Consider the following 19532-nt stretch of genomic DNA (forward strand, 5'->3'; position numbering starts at 1 on the left):
CTAAGAATTATGAATACCTGTTATACAAATATAAAAAGTAATGTTGCGATAATTCACTAATTAGAACACCAATTGCTAGTTTATCAAATACCACTATTTGATAAACATTGTAAGTAAATATTATGTTACATTAATAGTAAAACCATTAATTTGAGTTGCAGGTTCCCAAGGTGGTATCAAGCAAGTATGCCATTCTTACTCTCCTGAGTAAAAAAAACAAAAAACCTTTATTCATTTCATCTTCTGTTTCACCCACTTATGTTCAATTATTATATTTAGTTTTTATACTGGCTTGCTTTAGGTAACTTTAATATTAAGATGATTTTCCACTTGTATTTATGTATTTTTGGTTGTTACATTACGTACCTATTCCATAACTTTTCGTTTATTTCTCCTTTACAATTAGAAAGATAATCACAGGCTTTCAGAGCAGAAAGAATCTTTGATAAATGGACAAAACCCCCTGCCCATCTACGTTACTATTAACATCAAGGACAAGTATAGCACTCAAGACTTCAAAGGTGACTGATAACACTAAAGATAGAGATTGCTTTTTATTATTATTATAACAAAATGAATTTTGCTTTTACATCTATTTGGAGCCACAGAATATGAACGACAGGATTACATCTTCTGGTATTAGCATAGATGGCAGTCTCTAACCAACCTTGAATGATCTCCAAGTAGCTAAGCAAAATCAAACCTGGTAAAAATTTAAATTGTAGACTAGGTGGCAAAATAAAAGAAATCCCAGAAGGAGGCAATGGTAAACCACTTCAGTTTTATTGCCAATGAAGTTACACCCATATTCCATGAAGTCACTAGGAGGCAAGCTTGAGTTTAAGAAAATATTTATATGAGGGTAGAGTATGTTTCTTAAAATCTACCTCCTATAGAAATCTGACCTCACAACTGGCTGCCACAGTTTTGCCAATATTAACATCCATCCATCCAAAAGTCAAATATTCAGAATTTAAGTAAACAGCCCCAAATATTTACATCTGATTATTACTTTAGATGTACATACTATTTATATTTATTTTATATGTAGATATAGAATGAGACTGATTTTGCTTTATGAAATATAGATAATCCTATCTCCCATATATATTTGTAATGAAGCTGATTTGATGGGACGAACTGCAGTGTTCATTTTAGGCGAGTAATCTAAAAATAAAGGCTGGAAATCCAACAATTAGTTCCACTTATTTGAAGATGGATTCTATTGAACGGTGGTTGCATTTTACTAATATATATTTAGAAGTTATAATCAAAATGGTGGGCTTGTTTCTATTTTTTCCTACATTATTACTATTATTACTATTATGTCAGACTTACCAATTGCTTGAGCAATTGCTTGAGCAAGTCCTTTCAATTTTCTTGGAAAGATTTTCAGATACAGTTTGCCATTACCTTGTTTTTAGGGCTGGGAAAGAGTAATTGGCCAAGGTCAACCACCTCGCTTTGTGCCTAAGGAGGGCCTAGAACTCATAGTCTTTTGGGTTCAAGCTTTAACCATTAAACCAAACTGGTTTTCTCAACATATTCTTAAGTAATTCGGCATATCATTTCAGTTATTTCTGGCTGCCATCCTTTGTGACAAAGCATTAAAGCAGCAAAGATTTTTTTAAAATATTTTGTATATTTGCATTTCAGAAAGGTATGGTTCCACTGATTAAAAAGGAAGCAAACAAATAAACAAAAAAAATCTCATGAGCGTATTTCAGCCTTGGCTTTCCTAAGCAAATAAATATACCTCATATTGTCATAAACAGTAAGGTCCTTCATTTAACTGTTTGTCTGTACATGTATGTAAGGATAAAATGGAAAGAAAGAGCCCTTTCATTGGAAATCTGGGTTTTAAAAAATCTGGGTTCAACAAGAAATATTCTTTTGTTACTGAGAACCAAGAAAAAATTCAAAACCCAAGGTGGTTAACTTTTCATTATTTTGTTTTATTTTTCTTTTAATTTGTTCAATTTATTATGATCCAAGTGGCTACAGGCAACAAACAACTTATTAAAACAATGCACTTCAAATTTATTTAAAATTTAAATACATTTCAATGTAAACTTAAATACATTTTAATTTAAACTTTAATTTAAACTCAAGGCAGCTGATCTTCTCTCTAATTATGTCTATAATAATTCTGTAAAATAGATTGGTTGACTACCAGTCTATGGTTGGGATAGAATGATTAGAGGATGACAGGTCCAAATTAAGCAAGCAAGCTTCAATTGTTTAGCACAATAGTTAACCAAAGCATCCTATTTACATTCTAATTCCAGTAACATTGTTTTCTGTGTATATACTGTTTATAGTTCTGGAATTTCCCATAGGACTTGAAAGAGTACATTTGTCTTCATCTACAACTGTTTGGATGCAGTCAATGAAGCAAAATGATTCAGGATGGTGATCAATGAAAATGTTTGTATGGCCAGTAGAAGGATAATTTTAGGTTTCTCTCCCCAAATGTCATCCCTCTTTGCACAATGGAAATAATTTTTGCTTTGCAGGTTTGTTTACAATTTTTTTTACAATTAGGACAATTAGGTATTATTTTTTCCTTATTTTTTCCCCAGAATGGCTAGAATTTACACCCTATGAGGTGGGATTTCTGAAGTATGGAGCATTTGTGCATCCTGAGGACTTTGGAAGTGAATTTTTCATGGGCCACCTGATAAAGAAGCTTCCAGAAACCCGGATGTGCTATCTTCATGGTGATGTGATCAATTATCTGATAGAATGTCAAAGTATTATTATTCAGCACCTCATGGGTGGGCCTCTGATCTGATTCTTGATTTAAGGACAGTTAACACAAATCTTGCAGATGTTATAGAATTCCAACCTCCATTAGGCCTAGCTATATGGTCACTGGTAAGGGATGACGAGAGTTTGAGGACCACTCATTATCACTCTTGGCTGTTCTAAGATAATTAACAAGAACCTATCAGTCTTTTTGTTTAGATCTTGGACAAAATTAATTAATTATCAGAGTTGCCTTGAATCTCAAGATGGGCAGCAAATATATTTGAAAGGGGCGGGGAAAGAATTATAGACTTCTGGCTTTATTCTGAAGCCAAATAATGTTCAACCAAATAACATAAGCTTCCAAAAGAAAATACAGGCTGAGAACGTAGAGCCCTCTAGGTAACCATGATAATGAAGAAATGATAATGAAGAAACATTTATTTATTTGTGATAATATGAGTATGAGTGTCCCAGCTTTCTGCATGTGAATATATACCCAAACCTAGCACATAAAATATTCATGAGTATGAGTGTCCTTCTATTTCCATTCAGAACATAGTAAGGTAGTAAATATTTCATTAAATATTTGCAGTAGCCTCCAGCTTGATCACTTCCTTCTGTTTACAACTGTTTACAACTCTTTAAATGCCCATTTTCACACAGGCATTCCAAACAGAGATTTAGACAAGCCTCTGTTATGGAGAAATCAAGAATGAGGAACAAGGGAAGACCCAGATTCAAGTCCAGGCTCAGTCGGGAAAGACTGCTTAGTGACTTTAGATTTATCACTGTTTTGGGGGCTGATGTTATGAGTGAAGAATGGAGAGGTGGCTTATACATAATGCTTTGAGTTCTTAGAAAAAAAGAAACAAAACTAAAACTAACACATGAAGGGAGATCATCTGGGTCAGATGAATGACAGGACAATTCTCAACTGAACTGTTTTAGGTTGCCAGTAACGTTATCATTCTCCTCCCCCATAGGTATGTGGAGTAGCATATTTTCACTCAACTTGTTGTATATTTGGAATAGAGTTAACAGTTCAGAAGAATTCTGGCATCAATGGACTCAAGACAAATTTATAGATATTGGCGAGTATCTTTCTTGACTATCATTAAGTGTTTTATGTTATGATTCTTGACTCTTGACGAATGTATCTTTTCTTTTATGTATACTGAGAGCATGTGCACCAAGACAAATTCCTTGTCACACTTGGCCAATAAAGAATACTATTCTATTCTATTCTATTCTGTTCTGTTCTGTTCTGTTCTACTCTACTCTACTCTACTCTACTCTATTCTTCTTGCTTCTGCTTTGTCGGTTTTTCCACTATTAAACCAATATAGGTGGGACAAAAACCTGGGATAAAAAAACCTGACAAGATTTTATAGTTGATGTGGGGCTTGATTGGTTTAGGCTGTGTAGACTAAGCCATTGTGATTTGTAAAATATGGTTTAGTGTGTTGCAGGAAGGAACTGCAGAAGCCATCTCTGGTTTTATTCAGTAAATCATTGCTACACAAATCACAGCTTAGCAGCATGTGTGAATCTATTCTACATTCAGTCCACAAATGGGTTGTTTTGAGGATATTTTCCTTTAAATGATTTCAATAAACACAAGCCTATCTTAGCAAAAGACACTGGTACTGTAGCCTTAAAAGAGAAATGAACCTCATGAGAAACATAACCCTAATATCAGGAAAGCCATACTGCTATTAGTCTTTAGATAGAAATGTAAAATGTAAAGTTAGAGATGGATCAGAAATGATGGCTGCTCATGAAACCCAAGATCAGTTGCATGGTCAGAAGAGGTCAAACTGGACAAGATGGTGGACATAAAATCACAGTACAAGACCCATTCATTGTGCATGTGCTTTCAAAGCCAATGCATGTAGGCAAGGGCTAGGGCTTAGCTCGTGATATTACATTTGCCTTCTAATTCATTTTGAGCTCTAGCCACAGATGTCATTAATAATAAGTGAATATATGTGTCCCAGGATAATGTTGCAGGATCCAATCTGGGTCAGTCACCGGGACCAGAGGTTTAGTCATCCGAGCTTTCAGACTCATGATGGAGTCCATCCTCAGGGAACTTCTCTCTAGCAGGGAACTTCTCTCCAGGAGAGTGCAGATTGCTAGAGAGAAGTTCCCTGAAGATGGGCTCCAGCATGAGACCTAAAGCTCTGATGACTAAACTTCTGGTCCTGGTGACGATCCATTGTACTCACATGCACAATGAGTGGGTCTTATACTGGGAATGTTTTGTTGCAATCTTGAAACAATTTATTTCAAAACACTTCAGGTTTTGTTTAAACATATATTTATTTTATATATTTTTGCCAAAATCCATTGGTCCAAATAAGTGATTTAGGATAGGGGTCTCCAACCTTGGCAATGTTGGTTCAGGAATTCTGAAGTCCATAAGTCGTAAAGTCACCAAAGTTGGAGATCCCTGCCTTAGGGTGAATAACAAGAAAATATTTCCAAGTTTTAATTTATTTCTATTGTCAGAACATAGGGACTTATTCTGAAACGGAAATGAAAATTTATCTACTTTGTATATACAGTATACACTAATCTTTTTTTTTAAAGAAATACTTTTTATTAGAGTTTCACAATAGTAAAAGATAATACAAACATAATAAAAAAGGAAAAAAAGATTCAAAAAATAATATTTAAAGAAGTGACTCCTGATCTTCTTTGAACCAAGTACAGGTAAATTAATAGTTCCTCACTCCCTGTGAGTTTACATACATGATTTACTTATTCCCATTGTGTCCTCTCCTCCTTACACATTCATAGATACAAAAATCATTGCCATTTCTGTCCAAACATCCGCAAAATGTCTATGAAGGTTTCCAGAATTTTATAAAACATTCCATATTTTAACCCTGATCAAATAAGCCAACTTTAAATCCATTTCTTTTGCTTCTAACAAGATTAATCTCTAGTTCATCAAGTGGTCATCATAGGATTGAATCTGTATCCAGACTTTCTTTCTCCCATCTTATTTAAAAAAAAAATTAAAATCTACCAATAAGTACTTGCCTGGGTCTGTTTTCATTTCTTGATTAGTCTTCAACTCTTTTGAAATGGTAATACAGGTCTGAATTAGGAAAAATACCTTTCTTATCCTTTGTGCTTTGTTGCAGATGAAGACCCACACTTACCTACAAAACCTTATGAGCTAAAAAGCCGCATGTTTGTCCCACCTGGAGATCTAGCCATGAAACTTCGTGGGATTTTAACAGATCGCCTAGCTGTTGCACAGTATCACAATTTTCTGAAGGGTTTCCAGATGCATGACTGCTACATGGAGAATACACATTTTCATAGATGGAAAGGTGAACAGCACGTATGATTTGTAACTATCATTAATATGGTGTTAGGATTAGACTTTTAAAATGTATTTTTACATGACTGCATTTGGGTTTAAAATGTTAGGTTGGAGGTATACGCTGTCGAGTTTGGGTCCAAATTGGGGTTCAAAATGCATGTCAAAGGCATATCTTCCCAGATTAAAAACTGTTAGTATGATTTTTGTATGATTATTTTGTATATTAGCTCCCTTCCACTGCATTAAGCGAAGTAACTAATGAGTAGCAAATTTTAAAAAGACTTTGGGACCACACCAAAAACTTTGTTGGAATACATAATAATATTACAATGTTATATATCATTTATATATGCTACTTTAGGCTATGATCCAGAAGTGGAGGTCCAGAGTTGCCTCACAGTGAGATGGGCAACAAACATAATAAATAATAATAAGGTTTAAAAGTTTAATGGTTTCCCATAACCACTCATGACTGAGTCAAGAGGTCAGTGTGCATCTCTGATTCTCAGCATAGGGAGCATTTTTTAAAGAAATGCTTCCATAATCATGTGGCCAGTATGAAAATATAGAATGTGATAAGCTTTTCTGCTACAGCGGTACCTATTTATCTACTCACATTTGCATGTTTTCAATCTGCTTGGTTGGCCGGAGGTGGGGCAAGCAATGGGACCTCACTCAGTTGGCCTGCACTTGGGTGTTGCACCTGGGATGTCAACTTTCTAGCTGACAAGCCCATCATCTTAACCATCAGACAAAGATTTCAGAAAAAAAAGAAACAAGTCCAGTTACCATTAGAACATACAAACATACATTCAGAACCTTAATAATTACTGGTTTTATATAAACATTGAGTTCTATTGGCCTCCCATAAATAAATACATTTTAAAAGCAGTGCTGTTTTTCCTTACACCAAACTATATATACTTCAACTGCCATTTACTGATATGCAATACTTATTTTACCCAATATTAGTAAAATTAATATAAACAGACAATTTACATACTGCACAATTTCTAGAATAATTTCTGGATTTCCTTATAACTCATGGTCTGGGATTGTTGAATTTAAAATTTAAATTTCAGAATTAAATAGACATACTTTGCTGGGAGGAGCATATTTAACACACAGCAAATCATAAGCTATATTTTGGTAGACTCAAAAGGATGAGTAAAACTCCTCAAAGAACTTTGAATTTAATGCAGTTAAATCACATTATTTCCAGATGTCAAAGCAATGTCTTTCCTTTCCAGCTACTACATTGGATTGTTGTCCCAATCAGCTAACAGAATATGACGATCACCTCGGCCTGGTGGATGCTGGATTTTTCATCAATACAAGTTGCCCACCACTCTTAAGGCTAGAGAGGAAAGTGGATGTCATCCTGCATTTGAGCTTCAGTGCAGGCTCACAAACATTGGTAATAGATTTTATTTATTGCTTTGATTTCTTAAGTCTGCTATATATGGTGGAAGCTATACAATGCATTTAATAGATATAACAATCTCAGTGAAATTTGTCCACACGTGTTATATTTTTAATAGTAAAAGAAAAGATTGAGGACATACCTGAAAATATACCATGTTTATGCAATTTTATGTTTGTGTGTTTTGAAAGAACTTCCATAAAGCTCAATGAGTCTGCTTTCAAATGAGAGTAGGATTACACTTTTAAAAGATAAAAACTGGGGGGGAAGAGAGTAAATATTAACCCTTTCAGTAAGGGGTGTCCATAGGAGGAGAGAAGTAGCCACAGTAAGAGCCCTGCTCTTTTTTTTTTACATATATTACATGTGAGGCACATATAAACAAGGACAAAGGCTTTGATTGCACAATCACAATCTGTGTCACAGTCACAGTCATAGCTACCAACCTGGACATTCCTGCTACCATTCATGAGAAAACAATCTCCTTGACTGCTATTAGTTGCTTCTCTCTGCTTCTAGTACTATATTATTTATTAATTTATCTCATTTCTCAAATTATACTTCCTCCTGAGGCAAGGGTGGACCCAGCCTGGCGGCCTCTGCAAAACCCTGAAAACATTACTTTGAGAATTAACTTGGGGATCCCATGATGGCATGGAGCCTACTATAAATTAACTCTCTGGAGTCTCTGTGAGGTTGCTAGCATTTTGTATATCTGTATTCAAATTGATTTCAAACTTATCCAGATTGGCTAGTTCTTCTTCTGTTACTTTCTTAATAGTCCATTTACCCATCATTTCTAAAAACTCAAAATTTTCCACAAACTTCCATCAGAAAACCCACTATTTCCATTCTTTTTTCCCCCCATCTTCAACCTCCCTCTAGTATCCAACTTTAAATTCCAGTATCTTGTTTTGACTAAAGAAAGTCCAAATAATTATAATTTCCCACTGGAGGAATATTTCCCATAGTTTAAAATTACAATTCCAAGTCTGTCTGAGCCCTTAATCTATTGTTAATTTTCTAGAATCCATATTCTAAATACTCTTTTGCTGTTAAAATAAAAAAGTAATACCTCTCAAAAACTTTTAAAATCATATTTAAAAATCATTTCTCTAAAGAGAAGGCAACTCGCCCAGTCAACACTCTATAACTTGCCATTCCAAAGGGAGTTAATCCTCCTAAAGCAACAAAAATAAAAGAAAGACCAAAGTGGTGAAGCTGTGAGGCTTGGTCAAGCTTTAGGTCCTTAAAAGTGGCTGGGTTCATGATTATGAGCAGAAATGGATCCTTCCACAGCTCTGAGATTCTCTGCTCGTAAGGTAAAAGTAAAGGAGTCATTGCCTATAGGAGGCAGTACTCATCTCAGTCATATGGCCAGCATGATATCACGGAGCGCTGTTACTTTCCCACCAAAGTGGTACCTATTTATCTGCTCACATTTGCATGCTTTCAAACTGCGAGATTGGCAGGAGCTGGGGTGAGGATGAGAGCTCATTCCACCTTGAGTGTCAAACTTAGGCTACCAGCTTTCCAGCCAACAATCAATCAAATGTTTATTGTCAACATGTCTCCAATGAAATTGAAATGAGCCTCCTTGGTGCTGGCCCTGCAAGTCTATCATAGAATTCACTGACACCATACTATAAAGTATGGTGGCCAGGGCAAATCTACAGAGGCCAGGGCAAATCTACAGAGAGGCATCAAGATAGCTAAACTAAAATATAAATAAAAGGATGAGAAGTGGGGAACCATCTAGCAGACAACAACCCGAGGCAGGTGTGGCAGGGACTGCAGCATCTAACCAACTATAAGGACAATATGATGAAGACAGTCAACTCTGATGCCTCATTGGCAGAGGAGTTGAACACCTTCTTCACCCACAATGAGGTCAAGAGACCTGACCCTGTAGCTCCAGCCACCAGCCCTTTAACTCCCAGCCACTCACCTTGCATGAACACCAAGTGAGAGCTGTATTGAACAAGCCTAGTGTCTTAACAGTCGAGCCATTATGCCCCCCAATCATAAAGTGACCACAAAAACTTCATAACCTGTGGTTCACTCACAAGAAGCAGCTGTGCAGAGTAGACAAGGGCAAGCTCAAAGATTTCTCCTTAATCCAGAAAGGATTTTGATCATAATCCCATTGTAACACCATCCCACTGCAAAAAGGAGCATCTAATTTGCCATGGCTCTCAACCAGAAATGGTTTTAATATATTTTTGATTATTACTATATATACCATCCAGAATATCTATGTGAAATGGGTAGCTATACAAATGTGATTAAATAAACAATAAGGAAGTAATATTTTTGTGTAACATATTTCAGCCTTATGTTAAGCAACTGCCTGAAGTGCTTCAATTCCTAAAGTCCTGATCTCCAGATAGTAGGAACAAATTGGATTATGTGTTTAAATCTCTAAATCAAGATCACAAACACAGTATTAGAAAATAGGCCCATGCTTGAAGACAGGCTATTTCATAGCAAATTGTCACTTGTATACAAATGTAAGATTATTCAGTCTATGTAAATCATTAAATCCTAAGATCAGATATTGTTGATTTTTATGATTGTATTGTATTGCTACAACTTTTACTTGTTGTCAGTTCTAATACTGAGAAGAGAAAAATTTCACCATGAACTTATTCTGTCGAATTTAATTTCTAATTCTTGGATTTGCAAACTCAAGCTTTTCTGTTAAACTGGTACTATATAATTGATGTTTTATTGTAGTGCAATATAATAATATTCACAATTGTTTGCTTTCATTTCTCATAAAATCTCTTTCTTTGATTTTTATATGAGCATAGCCTCTAGAAGATGCTTGCAAGTACTACAAAGAACAAGGGATCCCATTTCCAAATGTTGTCTTAACAGATGAAGACAAGAAACACCTGAAAGAATGCTACTATTTCAATCAGTCAGAGGCATCTGGTTGCCCTATCTTGGTTTTCTTTCCATTAGTGAATGATACTTTCCAATATTATAGTGCACCTGGTAAGTTATTGGTAGTTATCAGGCAACTGGCTATGGTTTATTTGGTCATCATCATCAATATTAATTACCTTCCAGATAGTCAGGAAAGAAGCTGCTATTCCTAACCCTGCAAAATTTATCATTGATTAGATTAGGGACATTGTGAAGTGAGGGAGGGGGACACATTTTCTGATGCTCTTATTCTCATATCTTCTGATACACTTTGACTGGTATCTACCAATATCTCTCTCTTTTACCTTTCTGGCACTGTGGTTCTATGTCTATGGACCAGTCAAATTCAAAAGCCAATAGACAGTGATAAAGGGAAGAGGGCATTATTGAATTTTCTTGTCTGAACTTGAAGCCCTCTCTTTTACCTCAGAAACACAAATCTGAAGAGGCTGAATTCCCCTGAAAAGCTGTATCTGAGGCTATATGACAGCAGCCTTTATTTGGCAAAAATAAGATTGTGCCAATGGGTACAGGATCAAATGTGTACTCATTTATATTAAGCTAGATAAGAGTTAAAGAATAAAGTCCAGATGCTAAAATCTTTTCATAAAATGTATTTTTTCCCTCCTGAAATAAGTTAATAGTAAAAATGACCTTCAATTTGTTGTTATTTATTCAAGGTGAGAGGCGCTCCGAAGCCGATATGGCTGGTGGCAACATTGACGTTTCCACTTGCAAAACCCCATATTCCACTTACTGCCTGAAATATTCAGATGAGGATTTTGACAAGCTTGTGAACCTAAGTGAATACAACATCCTGAATAACCAGCACCTGATTTTTCAAGCTTTGCATGCAGCGATAGAACGGAAGAGGCAGCACTGCTGCAAGAATTAAACTCCTTTCTATGCGTCATCATAAATGGATTGTGGTTGTCTTTTTTTCCCCCTTCTGAAATTAATTACTTTCTACATTAGCAAAGCATTATTGTATTTTAAAGACAAACAAGTGTGTCATAGAATGACACAGCATCATCCCAGCCCTGTGGACATTTCTGTTAATATGTCAGTGTTGTAGGTATGCCTCTTTAGATATTCAACTATAATTATGTTCATAAGTGGGAAATGCATTGTATATTTTGTCCTGACATCCACCCATCACACCATTTGAAATTTTGATATGTTAAGTCTGAAAAGATAGACGTAAGATAGTTATTTGCATCAAGAATGACAGTGGAATGAGTGGTCAGGAGCACTCTGCTGCTCTATGCATATGCAGAATGGAAAATGTTATGAACCTTGTTACAGTGCAATCCTAAGGCTTCCTCTGAATTAAAAAGTACAGTTTTTTATTTTTTTAACAATATGAGCGCCCAGTAATCAAACTGGAAGTTTGTGGTTAGTGGATAAAGCTATCAGTTATGATAGTCTTTCCGCGAAAAGGAAAATCAGTTTAAGGCTAGCCAGCATTGAGAATAGTTTGCCTTGCTTGCAAAATAAATAAGTAACCTGTTGCTCCTTGTCCTGACTTCCAGCTGTTCTCCTTTCATTCTGGCTTGATAAAAGAACCCAAATGTACAAGCCCTGATTTAGCAGCATTTTAAAAGAGCAAGGTTTGACACTGTACTTTATTTCCACCAACACTTTTTTTTTTTTTTTTACTTTGGAGAAAAAGAAGACAGTGAAGGTGAGTGAAGTTGCAGAGACAGGACAAGTCAGTTACTTAGTGGTTTGGCACCAGAACAGAGGTGCAATTGGCAACTGCTAACCAGATGATATTTCCCAAGGTTTGCAATTATTTAAACAGGCCTTGCTCTGCAATAAGCATCCTGTCTATGTATCATCCGTGTATGTGTATCTCTGGTTGCTAGGAGTTGAAAATGACTTGATGACACACACAGGTAATAGTCAACTTATCATTACAACTGCAACCAGAATTTCCATTGCTAAGTAAGGCGGTTATTTATCGTGCCCAATTCTACTCCCTTTTTTCTCTCAGTAGCAAATCACTACAGTTAAGTGAATTATGTAGTCATTAAGTTAATCTGCTTCAGGATTCTTTTCTTTCCCTATCATATTAAATGAGTTGATGGATAAACTTAGTTTGGCTCTCCTGTCTGACATAGGTGATACGCTGGTAGAATATGCTATTGTGAGCATAGTTTTCAATCTCATCAGAGCATCACAAGCCCCTCACCCGACAAATGGATACCTATGGAGAGTATTATGGTTGGTGCACAGACAGCCAGATGTTTAGACTGGGTTTGCCATTTTTGTCCACCTATCAAGTTCTTCCCAAGGGATTTGTTGCTATCAATTATTAATGATTGTCATTAATATTGTAGAAGTTATTGGCATGATTTTGCAATTCTAACAATGATGCTATAATGAACCATATCAGATGTTAGTGTTCCTTGATATCTGTGAACAATTGGGCAATGGGACTCAGGAGCTATAGATGGGCAACAACCAGACATGACAAACATGTCTTTGAAAATTACATCACTTTGAGCTGCTATTATAAACAAGAATCAACAAACCGAGGTACTTAAAGTGAATGTTTGAACATTGGAAAATAATTTATCCAATATTTATTCCCAAATATTATTGAATAACAATTAGCAGACTTGAGCAGACCAGAAGTAAAATATTCAGGGACGCAGAACTAGAAGAGATTCGGGAAAACTGTGAAAATGGAAGACCCCAAAACAATAGTAGAAGAATCTCCAATAGTAATAGTTGCAAATATAAAAGAAAAAACTCACATTAACTATAGAAATGATAATTTGGAAGAAATAATAAAGAAATAATAGATTATAAAAGAATAATTTATTTATTTATTTATTATAAAAGAAATAATAAAGCCAGTACAGATTAACACTGAAATAACCAGTAAATTGACCTCTCTATCCCATCCAACAAGAAGAATTAGAAGATTATGGCATATGTAGAATTATGACAAAGGGATAAGCCATAAATGATAAATTATGATTACTGATAAGACAGACTGCCAGCATTGAAAGGAGTGCTCCTAAAAGACAAGATAAGGAAGGAACAGAAGCAAATAATTTAAAGAATATGAAAGAGCAAAAAACTTATGGTTCAAGACAATCCTCATAAATAATATTGGCTTAGCACCAGAAAAATAAAGAAACTTTAGAAACCATAAAACAACAAATAGTAGCAAGACTGGAAAAATTTAATTGAATGAGGCAAAATCATCCAGTTTAAGCAAAACCAGTTATTAGAACAAAAGACAATTTTAAATATAGACAGTATACTTATATTCCATTTATACTTTTATTCAAGTATAAATGGAAATAGAAATTCTGAAAATGGAAAACAAATGAAAAGAAAACAATCCAGTTATAGTCAAAAAGACTATAATAAAAAGGCTAGATAGATAAAGTAATTTAAAGGTGAATTTAGTAAAAATCAAATGGACAAAATAATAATGTAGCAGTAATGATTAAAAATCAAGTGAAAAGGATTAAAAATTGGACTTCTGGCAATCAATAATTGCATGACTTTTGGCTCAAATATCTGATAACTTACATATGACCATAGATAAATAGCTTAATGAAATATTGCATAAATAAAATATTGCATAAAATATGCTTCAAGACGGACTTCTGGTTTGAGCTTCTTCGGCAACAGACCGAAACCTCATCTCTCCGAGGCTTTGATCCGTGCTCGCCGCTGGAGCACCCTGAGCCGGCTGGTTTCGGAGCTAAGCCACCCCGTAGAGGTGGTGAAGAGGGGGGAGACTGCCTGCAGGGTTGAGGAGAGCCGCATCTCTCCCCCCCAGCTGGCCATTACTCCCTTTCCCGAAGGCGATTGTAGTGGTGGTCAGAAATGGCCGCCACAAAGAAGAACTCGACTGGAAAAGAATGTGCAGGAGGAAGATAAGAAGAGAAAGTTTTGGTTGACCGGGTCAAACAGCAAAAGCAACAAATAAGGTACCCTGGAATTTAAACTTAACAACATTGTTCCCAAAGAAGATTTTGAAGCTGCAAAGGAGAGAGAGAAGGGAAAGGATTAGGGTTTTTTTCTTCCTTTCCTTATACTGACAGCTAAGAGACTTAAGCAAGAAACTGAAAAAAAAAATCCACTTTGACATTAATAGGCATCTAAGCTGAAAATAAAAGTCAAAGGGATAAATAAAGATTTCTGGACATTTAAAAGTTTTTAAAAGCTGGAAAGGAGAAAAAAAAGAATAGAAGGGCAGGATCTGGAAAAATTTATTTATTTTATTTATTTATTTATTTGATTTGTCAATTGTTTACAAGATAATAAGTACAAGTGTATACATAGTTGTGAATATATGAAATGGGTACATATAAGAAAAATAAAAGAAGAATAAGAGAAACAATAGGACAGGGACGGTAGGCATGTTGGTGCGCTTATGCACGCCCCCTACAGACCTCTTAGGAAAGGGGTGAGGTCAATAGTAGACAGTCTAAGGTTAAAGTTTTTGGGGTTTGGGGAAGAGACTACAGAGTCGGGTAGAGTATTCCAGACATTGACCACTCTATTGCTGAAGTCGTATTTCCTGCAATCAAGTTTGGTGCGGTTTACTTTGAGTTTATGGAGGAGACTGCCTGGAATTAAGGAATGGAACTGTAATTAAAAGGAACTTACAGTGAAATTTTAACAAGATTCCTCAAAGATACATTTTAATGGAAACTTGGTAACAAAATAATAGAACCCCAGGAAGAGAAAGTGGAAAAAAGAAGCAAGTAGAAACAGCCTTGGATTATTTGGATTACTTGGTGATTTTTGGTTTTTGCATCTAGATGATTAAAATTAACTGGGTGATTGTTTAAAAGTTTTTAAAATGGTATCACTCTTAGAAGAACTGAAAACGGAACTTTAAAAATGGAAAGAAGATGCACAAGAAGGGAGAAGTTCTTTTGGCTTCGTATTTCAGTTCTTAGAAATGGAGATCTGGAACTATGAGAAGCAACAAGAAACGCTTGCAGAACAAGAAGATTGGGACAAAGAAGAAGCCATCTTTAATGATCAAATAATTTTAAGTGGGGGGAAAAAAGAAAAGGGGGGACAGAGAGCGAAAGGTTTAAGATTAGAAAAAAGAACCAAAAAGAAGAACAATTTGAAAGATAAGTATAATATTAGAAAGCAACAGAAGAGGGGATTACAGATGAGAGAGTTAGAAGTAGAGAGACGAGAGGTAAAAAGGGGAAGGAGAAGAAGAGGGGGAAGAAGGCAAGGAAAAGAAGTTGTAAAAGACAGAAACAAGAAATGGAGAAACAGGGAAAAGTTTGTTTAGAGATAATGGGTGAAAATTTAATTGTAAAAGGGATTCTGCAAAGGTACATAAGATAGCTTTGTTATATTACAAATAGAAATAACTTTAGAAAATATGATGATGGATAAAATATTTATTGTAATGCAGTGGGATGTTTGTTAATAAATAAATGAATTAAAATGATTGAGAGAATTAAATGGGAACATTTTTAATTATTAGTAATGATTTATAAAAATATAAGTGAGAAATATGGGGGGGGGGGAGAATTAACTATGGAAAGTTTATAAGTGTTCCCAAGGAAGTATGATATTCAATTGAAAAGAAATGTTAAAGATGTTAAGATTTTAATGCATATTAATGATAGAATTGAATTGGAATGGAATGTGTTTTATTTACATATATATATATATATATATATATATATATATATATATATATATATATATATATATATATATATATATATATATTTCTTTTTAAGAATATAGTGTCTATTTTAAGAATGTACCAAGCAGAATTCGATTGGAAGTTATGTATTATATTGAATGCTATAATCTTAAAGCTATACATTGAAGCTTAAGTAAGAGTTTGAATGGATAAAATTAAAGGATATAAAGGTGTCATACTCTAATTGGTAACTACAGGGAAAAATTTGTTTAATAAGAAAAAATAATGTGAAATTGTAACAGGACAGACAAAAGTATAAATATAATGATTTGAATTGAGATAATAAAAACAAAGTTGAAAAAATTAGAAGAGGGGAAAACTATGTAGAAAATATAAAATGGTAATAAGATATGGAATAGAATATAAAAATGAGCATGAAATTGAGTTTTGTGTCTGTATGAAGAAGTGATAACCTGGGACCATGCTATTTTCAAAAAAGATGTTTTATTTGTATTTTGTTTTTGTGAAAACCCAAATAAATTTTTCAAAAAAAAAATGCTTCAATGACTGATTCTGATTCAAAAGACCAAGCAAATGGGCCAAGACCAGGAAACTCTACACCAGGGGTCCTCAAACTTGGCAACTTTAAGACTTCAACTCCTAGAATTCCTCAGTCAGGGAGTTGAAGTCCACAAGTCTTAAAGTTGCCAAGTTTGGAGACCTCTGCTTGTCTACAAGGTTTAAAATACTCAAAGGCATAATAAGACAACATTCAAAATTATTTAGAAGAAAATAGAATAAAAAGGAAAGGAAAGGAAAACCAGTGGTACAAAAATCAACTTTTGATTGATAACATAGTTCTGGAGAATTAGAAAAGCTGAAAAACTAATTTACATATGGTTTGAATTAATTAAAGAAAAAGTGCTTTGATTCATTTCCACATAGTTGGATCATCAAATGTTTGGAAGCAACTGGTGTCAGTAAAAACATTATAATGCTTATAGAAAAAATAATGGAAGACATGTAAAAGATATGATTGGTGGTTGGAAATGATTACTCTTGTCATTCTATTTTGATGATCTTGAAGAAAACAAACCTTGGCTACCAGACAATAAAAAATACTACCAAATATCACATTAGCTTTATATGGATCATCTGAAGCTTTATGGAAAATTAGAAATAGAAATTCAGTCATTGATAAATGATACCTTTTCCAATGATCAATTTGTCATTGATACCTGTCTCTGTTGTTACATCCTCTAACCCCACTCCTTTAACCTCAAACTAACCACTATTGACCTCACCCCATTTTTCCTGTATTCTTACTCATGTTTATACTTATATCTATTACCTTGTAAGTGATTGACAAATCAAACAAACAAACAAATAAATAATAAATATAAGAATTTTTAGCAAAGATATAAAAGACAAAATTAAATGATGGAAATACCATCAAAATCATCAATATCTGGACCATATCTATATCATCATACACTGCTGCAATTATAAACTGGACATAAGCTGAACTGGATAAACAAGAAAGCTAATAACTACTATCCAGGTCAAACAAACAGTCAAAGAAGAATAGCATACATTGGCTGATTGCATAAAAGACAGTCAAGAAAACAAGCACTGATGCAATTAAAAAATGGAAACTTACTGTACTTGCTGGAAACAAAATATGAATATTGAAATAATGCAATAAAAATCAGAAGAGAATGCTGGCAAGGAAAAAGATGGTCAATTTCTTCAAAGGATTAAGGGGAAAGTGGATAAAGATAGCACCTGGCAATGGCTTACAACTAGAATTTTAAAAGAAAGGCTTGATTTTAGATGTAAAAAACAAGCTATTTGAAATAATGTGTTCAAGGCTAGAATTGAAAAGTCATTAAACAGTAAATTGTGCAAAGAAACAAAATAAATGCTAGATCATATACTCAGGTTGTACAAGAAAATTACACAAATTGATTATAAACGGCATAACACAATTGCCAAAATGATTCACTGGAACATCTGTAAAAATTTACATGTACCAGTAATGAAAATTTGATGGGAATATATAGTTGAAAAAAAATCATAAAAATTAGAAGGTTAAAATATTGGGTGATTTCCAAATATAGTATGGTAGAGGCTTGGCTCATAGCACATCAGATGCAACTGTGTTTAAAAGGTGAAAAATTGATGTTGGCAATATCAAAAAATAGTAGAATAAAAGACAAAGAATTGGAGGAGATCAAAAGATATCCAGATCTGAAATTTGAAGTTGAAAGATCCTGGCATAAACCAGTTGTGGTGGTTATTAGCACTCCGGGTACCAAAAAAAAAAATATCTTGGACAGCACTTAGAAAATTTGTGTATTGACAAAATTTCTTATCAGTCAATTGCAAAAGGTCACATTATTGGGTTCTTCATATCTATTACACTGATACATTATGACATCCTAGTTTCTTGGGAAGAATTCAATGTGTATGAATGTGTAAAGCCAACACTAATTAAAGAACTGGCAGCTACGATTTCAAGAAGAGATTGGACTGCCATTTGCCAGAAATGGTGTAGAGTCTCCTGCTTGGGTGGGGGGTTGGAATAGATGACCTACCAGGTCCCTTCCAACTCTGATTATCTGTTATCTGTTATCATTGTTGTATAAATAATAATAAGAACTATGGCTCCAACTGAGAAACCATTGGGCAGAATTTTAAGAATCAGTTGCTTATTAGTGTTGTGGTGTTTTTTTTTTTCAAAACCTGTATAAAAAGCACTATAGAAGAAGAGAAACATATTTAACATCCAGCTGGGTAACCATTTTTATCTTTTCAACTAATGTTTTTCCATGAAAAAAGTAGTTTTAGAATCAATATCAATCAAGTTGGGAAGGAAAGACATATTGATCTGTTCATGCTATTAGCAAGGGTTTCTTCAAAGGTATGTCATGACTTGGCATTTGTGTAATAGTGATGTAAGGCAGGAATTTTTTTTGTTCCAGAAGAGAAGGCGTGGCTCTGAATCATTTTTGAACTATCTACTTATGCTGGTTCAAAAGCTGTACACCTCTGTGAACATTCACAGTATTGCCCTCACCTGTCCTCAAGAACACTCAGCCTACACAGTTTTGCCAGATCACAACATGGAAGTGTCTGGAGATTTACCTTTTTGGGTAAGCATCTTCTTTATTTCTACTTGTATCCTGATATGTGGTAGATGTCCTTTTTTATGTTCTATAGAAATTCAGCATGGTGAGGGCCAATTGAAAGCATGTGTCTTAGCAATTGTAGCTTTCTCCTTCCCACCCATCTCTTGTGGAAATTATTACAGATTGTGGGAAAGAGTCAAATTGTGATTCACCAAATGTGAGCAGAGTAAAGTTATCAAATGTTATTAGTCAGGATGGATCATGCCTCTGAATATTAGATTTATTTGTCTATTTCTTTATTTAAAG

General features: G+C 34.5%; 1 protein-coding gene across 1 annotated transcript in view; it reads left to right on the plus strand.

Moving 5' to 3' along the window:
* LOC113409996 (cytosolic phospholipase A2 epsilon-like) overlaps nucleotides 1-11352 on the plus strand; it is a 40442-nt gene extending 29090 nt beyond the window's left edge. Inside the window, exons 15-21 of the mRNA XM_087951671.1 lie at nucleotides 407-521; nucleotides 2583-2720; nucleotides 3735-3842; nucleotides 5904-6095; nucleotides 7339-7505; nucleotides 10325-10511; nucleotides 11123-11352. Of these exons, the coding sequence (XP_087807797.1) occupies nucleotides 407-521; nucleotides 2583-2720; nucleotides 3735-3842; nucleotides 5904-6095; nucleotides 7339-7505; nucleotides 10325-10511; nucleotides 11123-11337 (1122 nt within the window). The 3' untranslated portion in view covers nucleotides 11338-11352. The remainder of the gene's footprint in view (nucleotides 1-406; nucleotides 522-2582; nucleotides 2721-3734; nucleotides 3843-5903; nucleotides 6096-7338; nucleotides 7506-10324; nucleotides 10512-11122) is intronic.
* The last annotated feature ends 8180 nt before the right edge of the window (nucleotides 11353-19532 follow it).

The sequence above is a fragment of the Notechis scutatus genome, chromosome 1 (genome assembly GCF_049901735.1).
Source record: "Notechis scutatus isolate UNSWTSFEM ecotype Mainland chromosome 1, rNotScu1.2, whole genome shotgun sequence".
In the NCBI taxonomy this organism is placed as follows: domain Eukaryota; kingdom Metazoa; phylum Chordata; class Lepidosauria; order Squamata; family Elapidae; genus Notechis; species Notechis scutatus.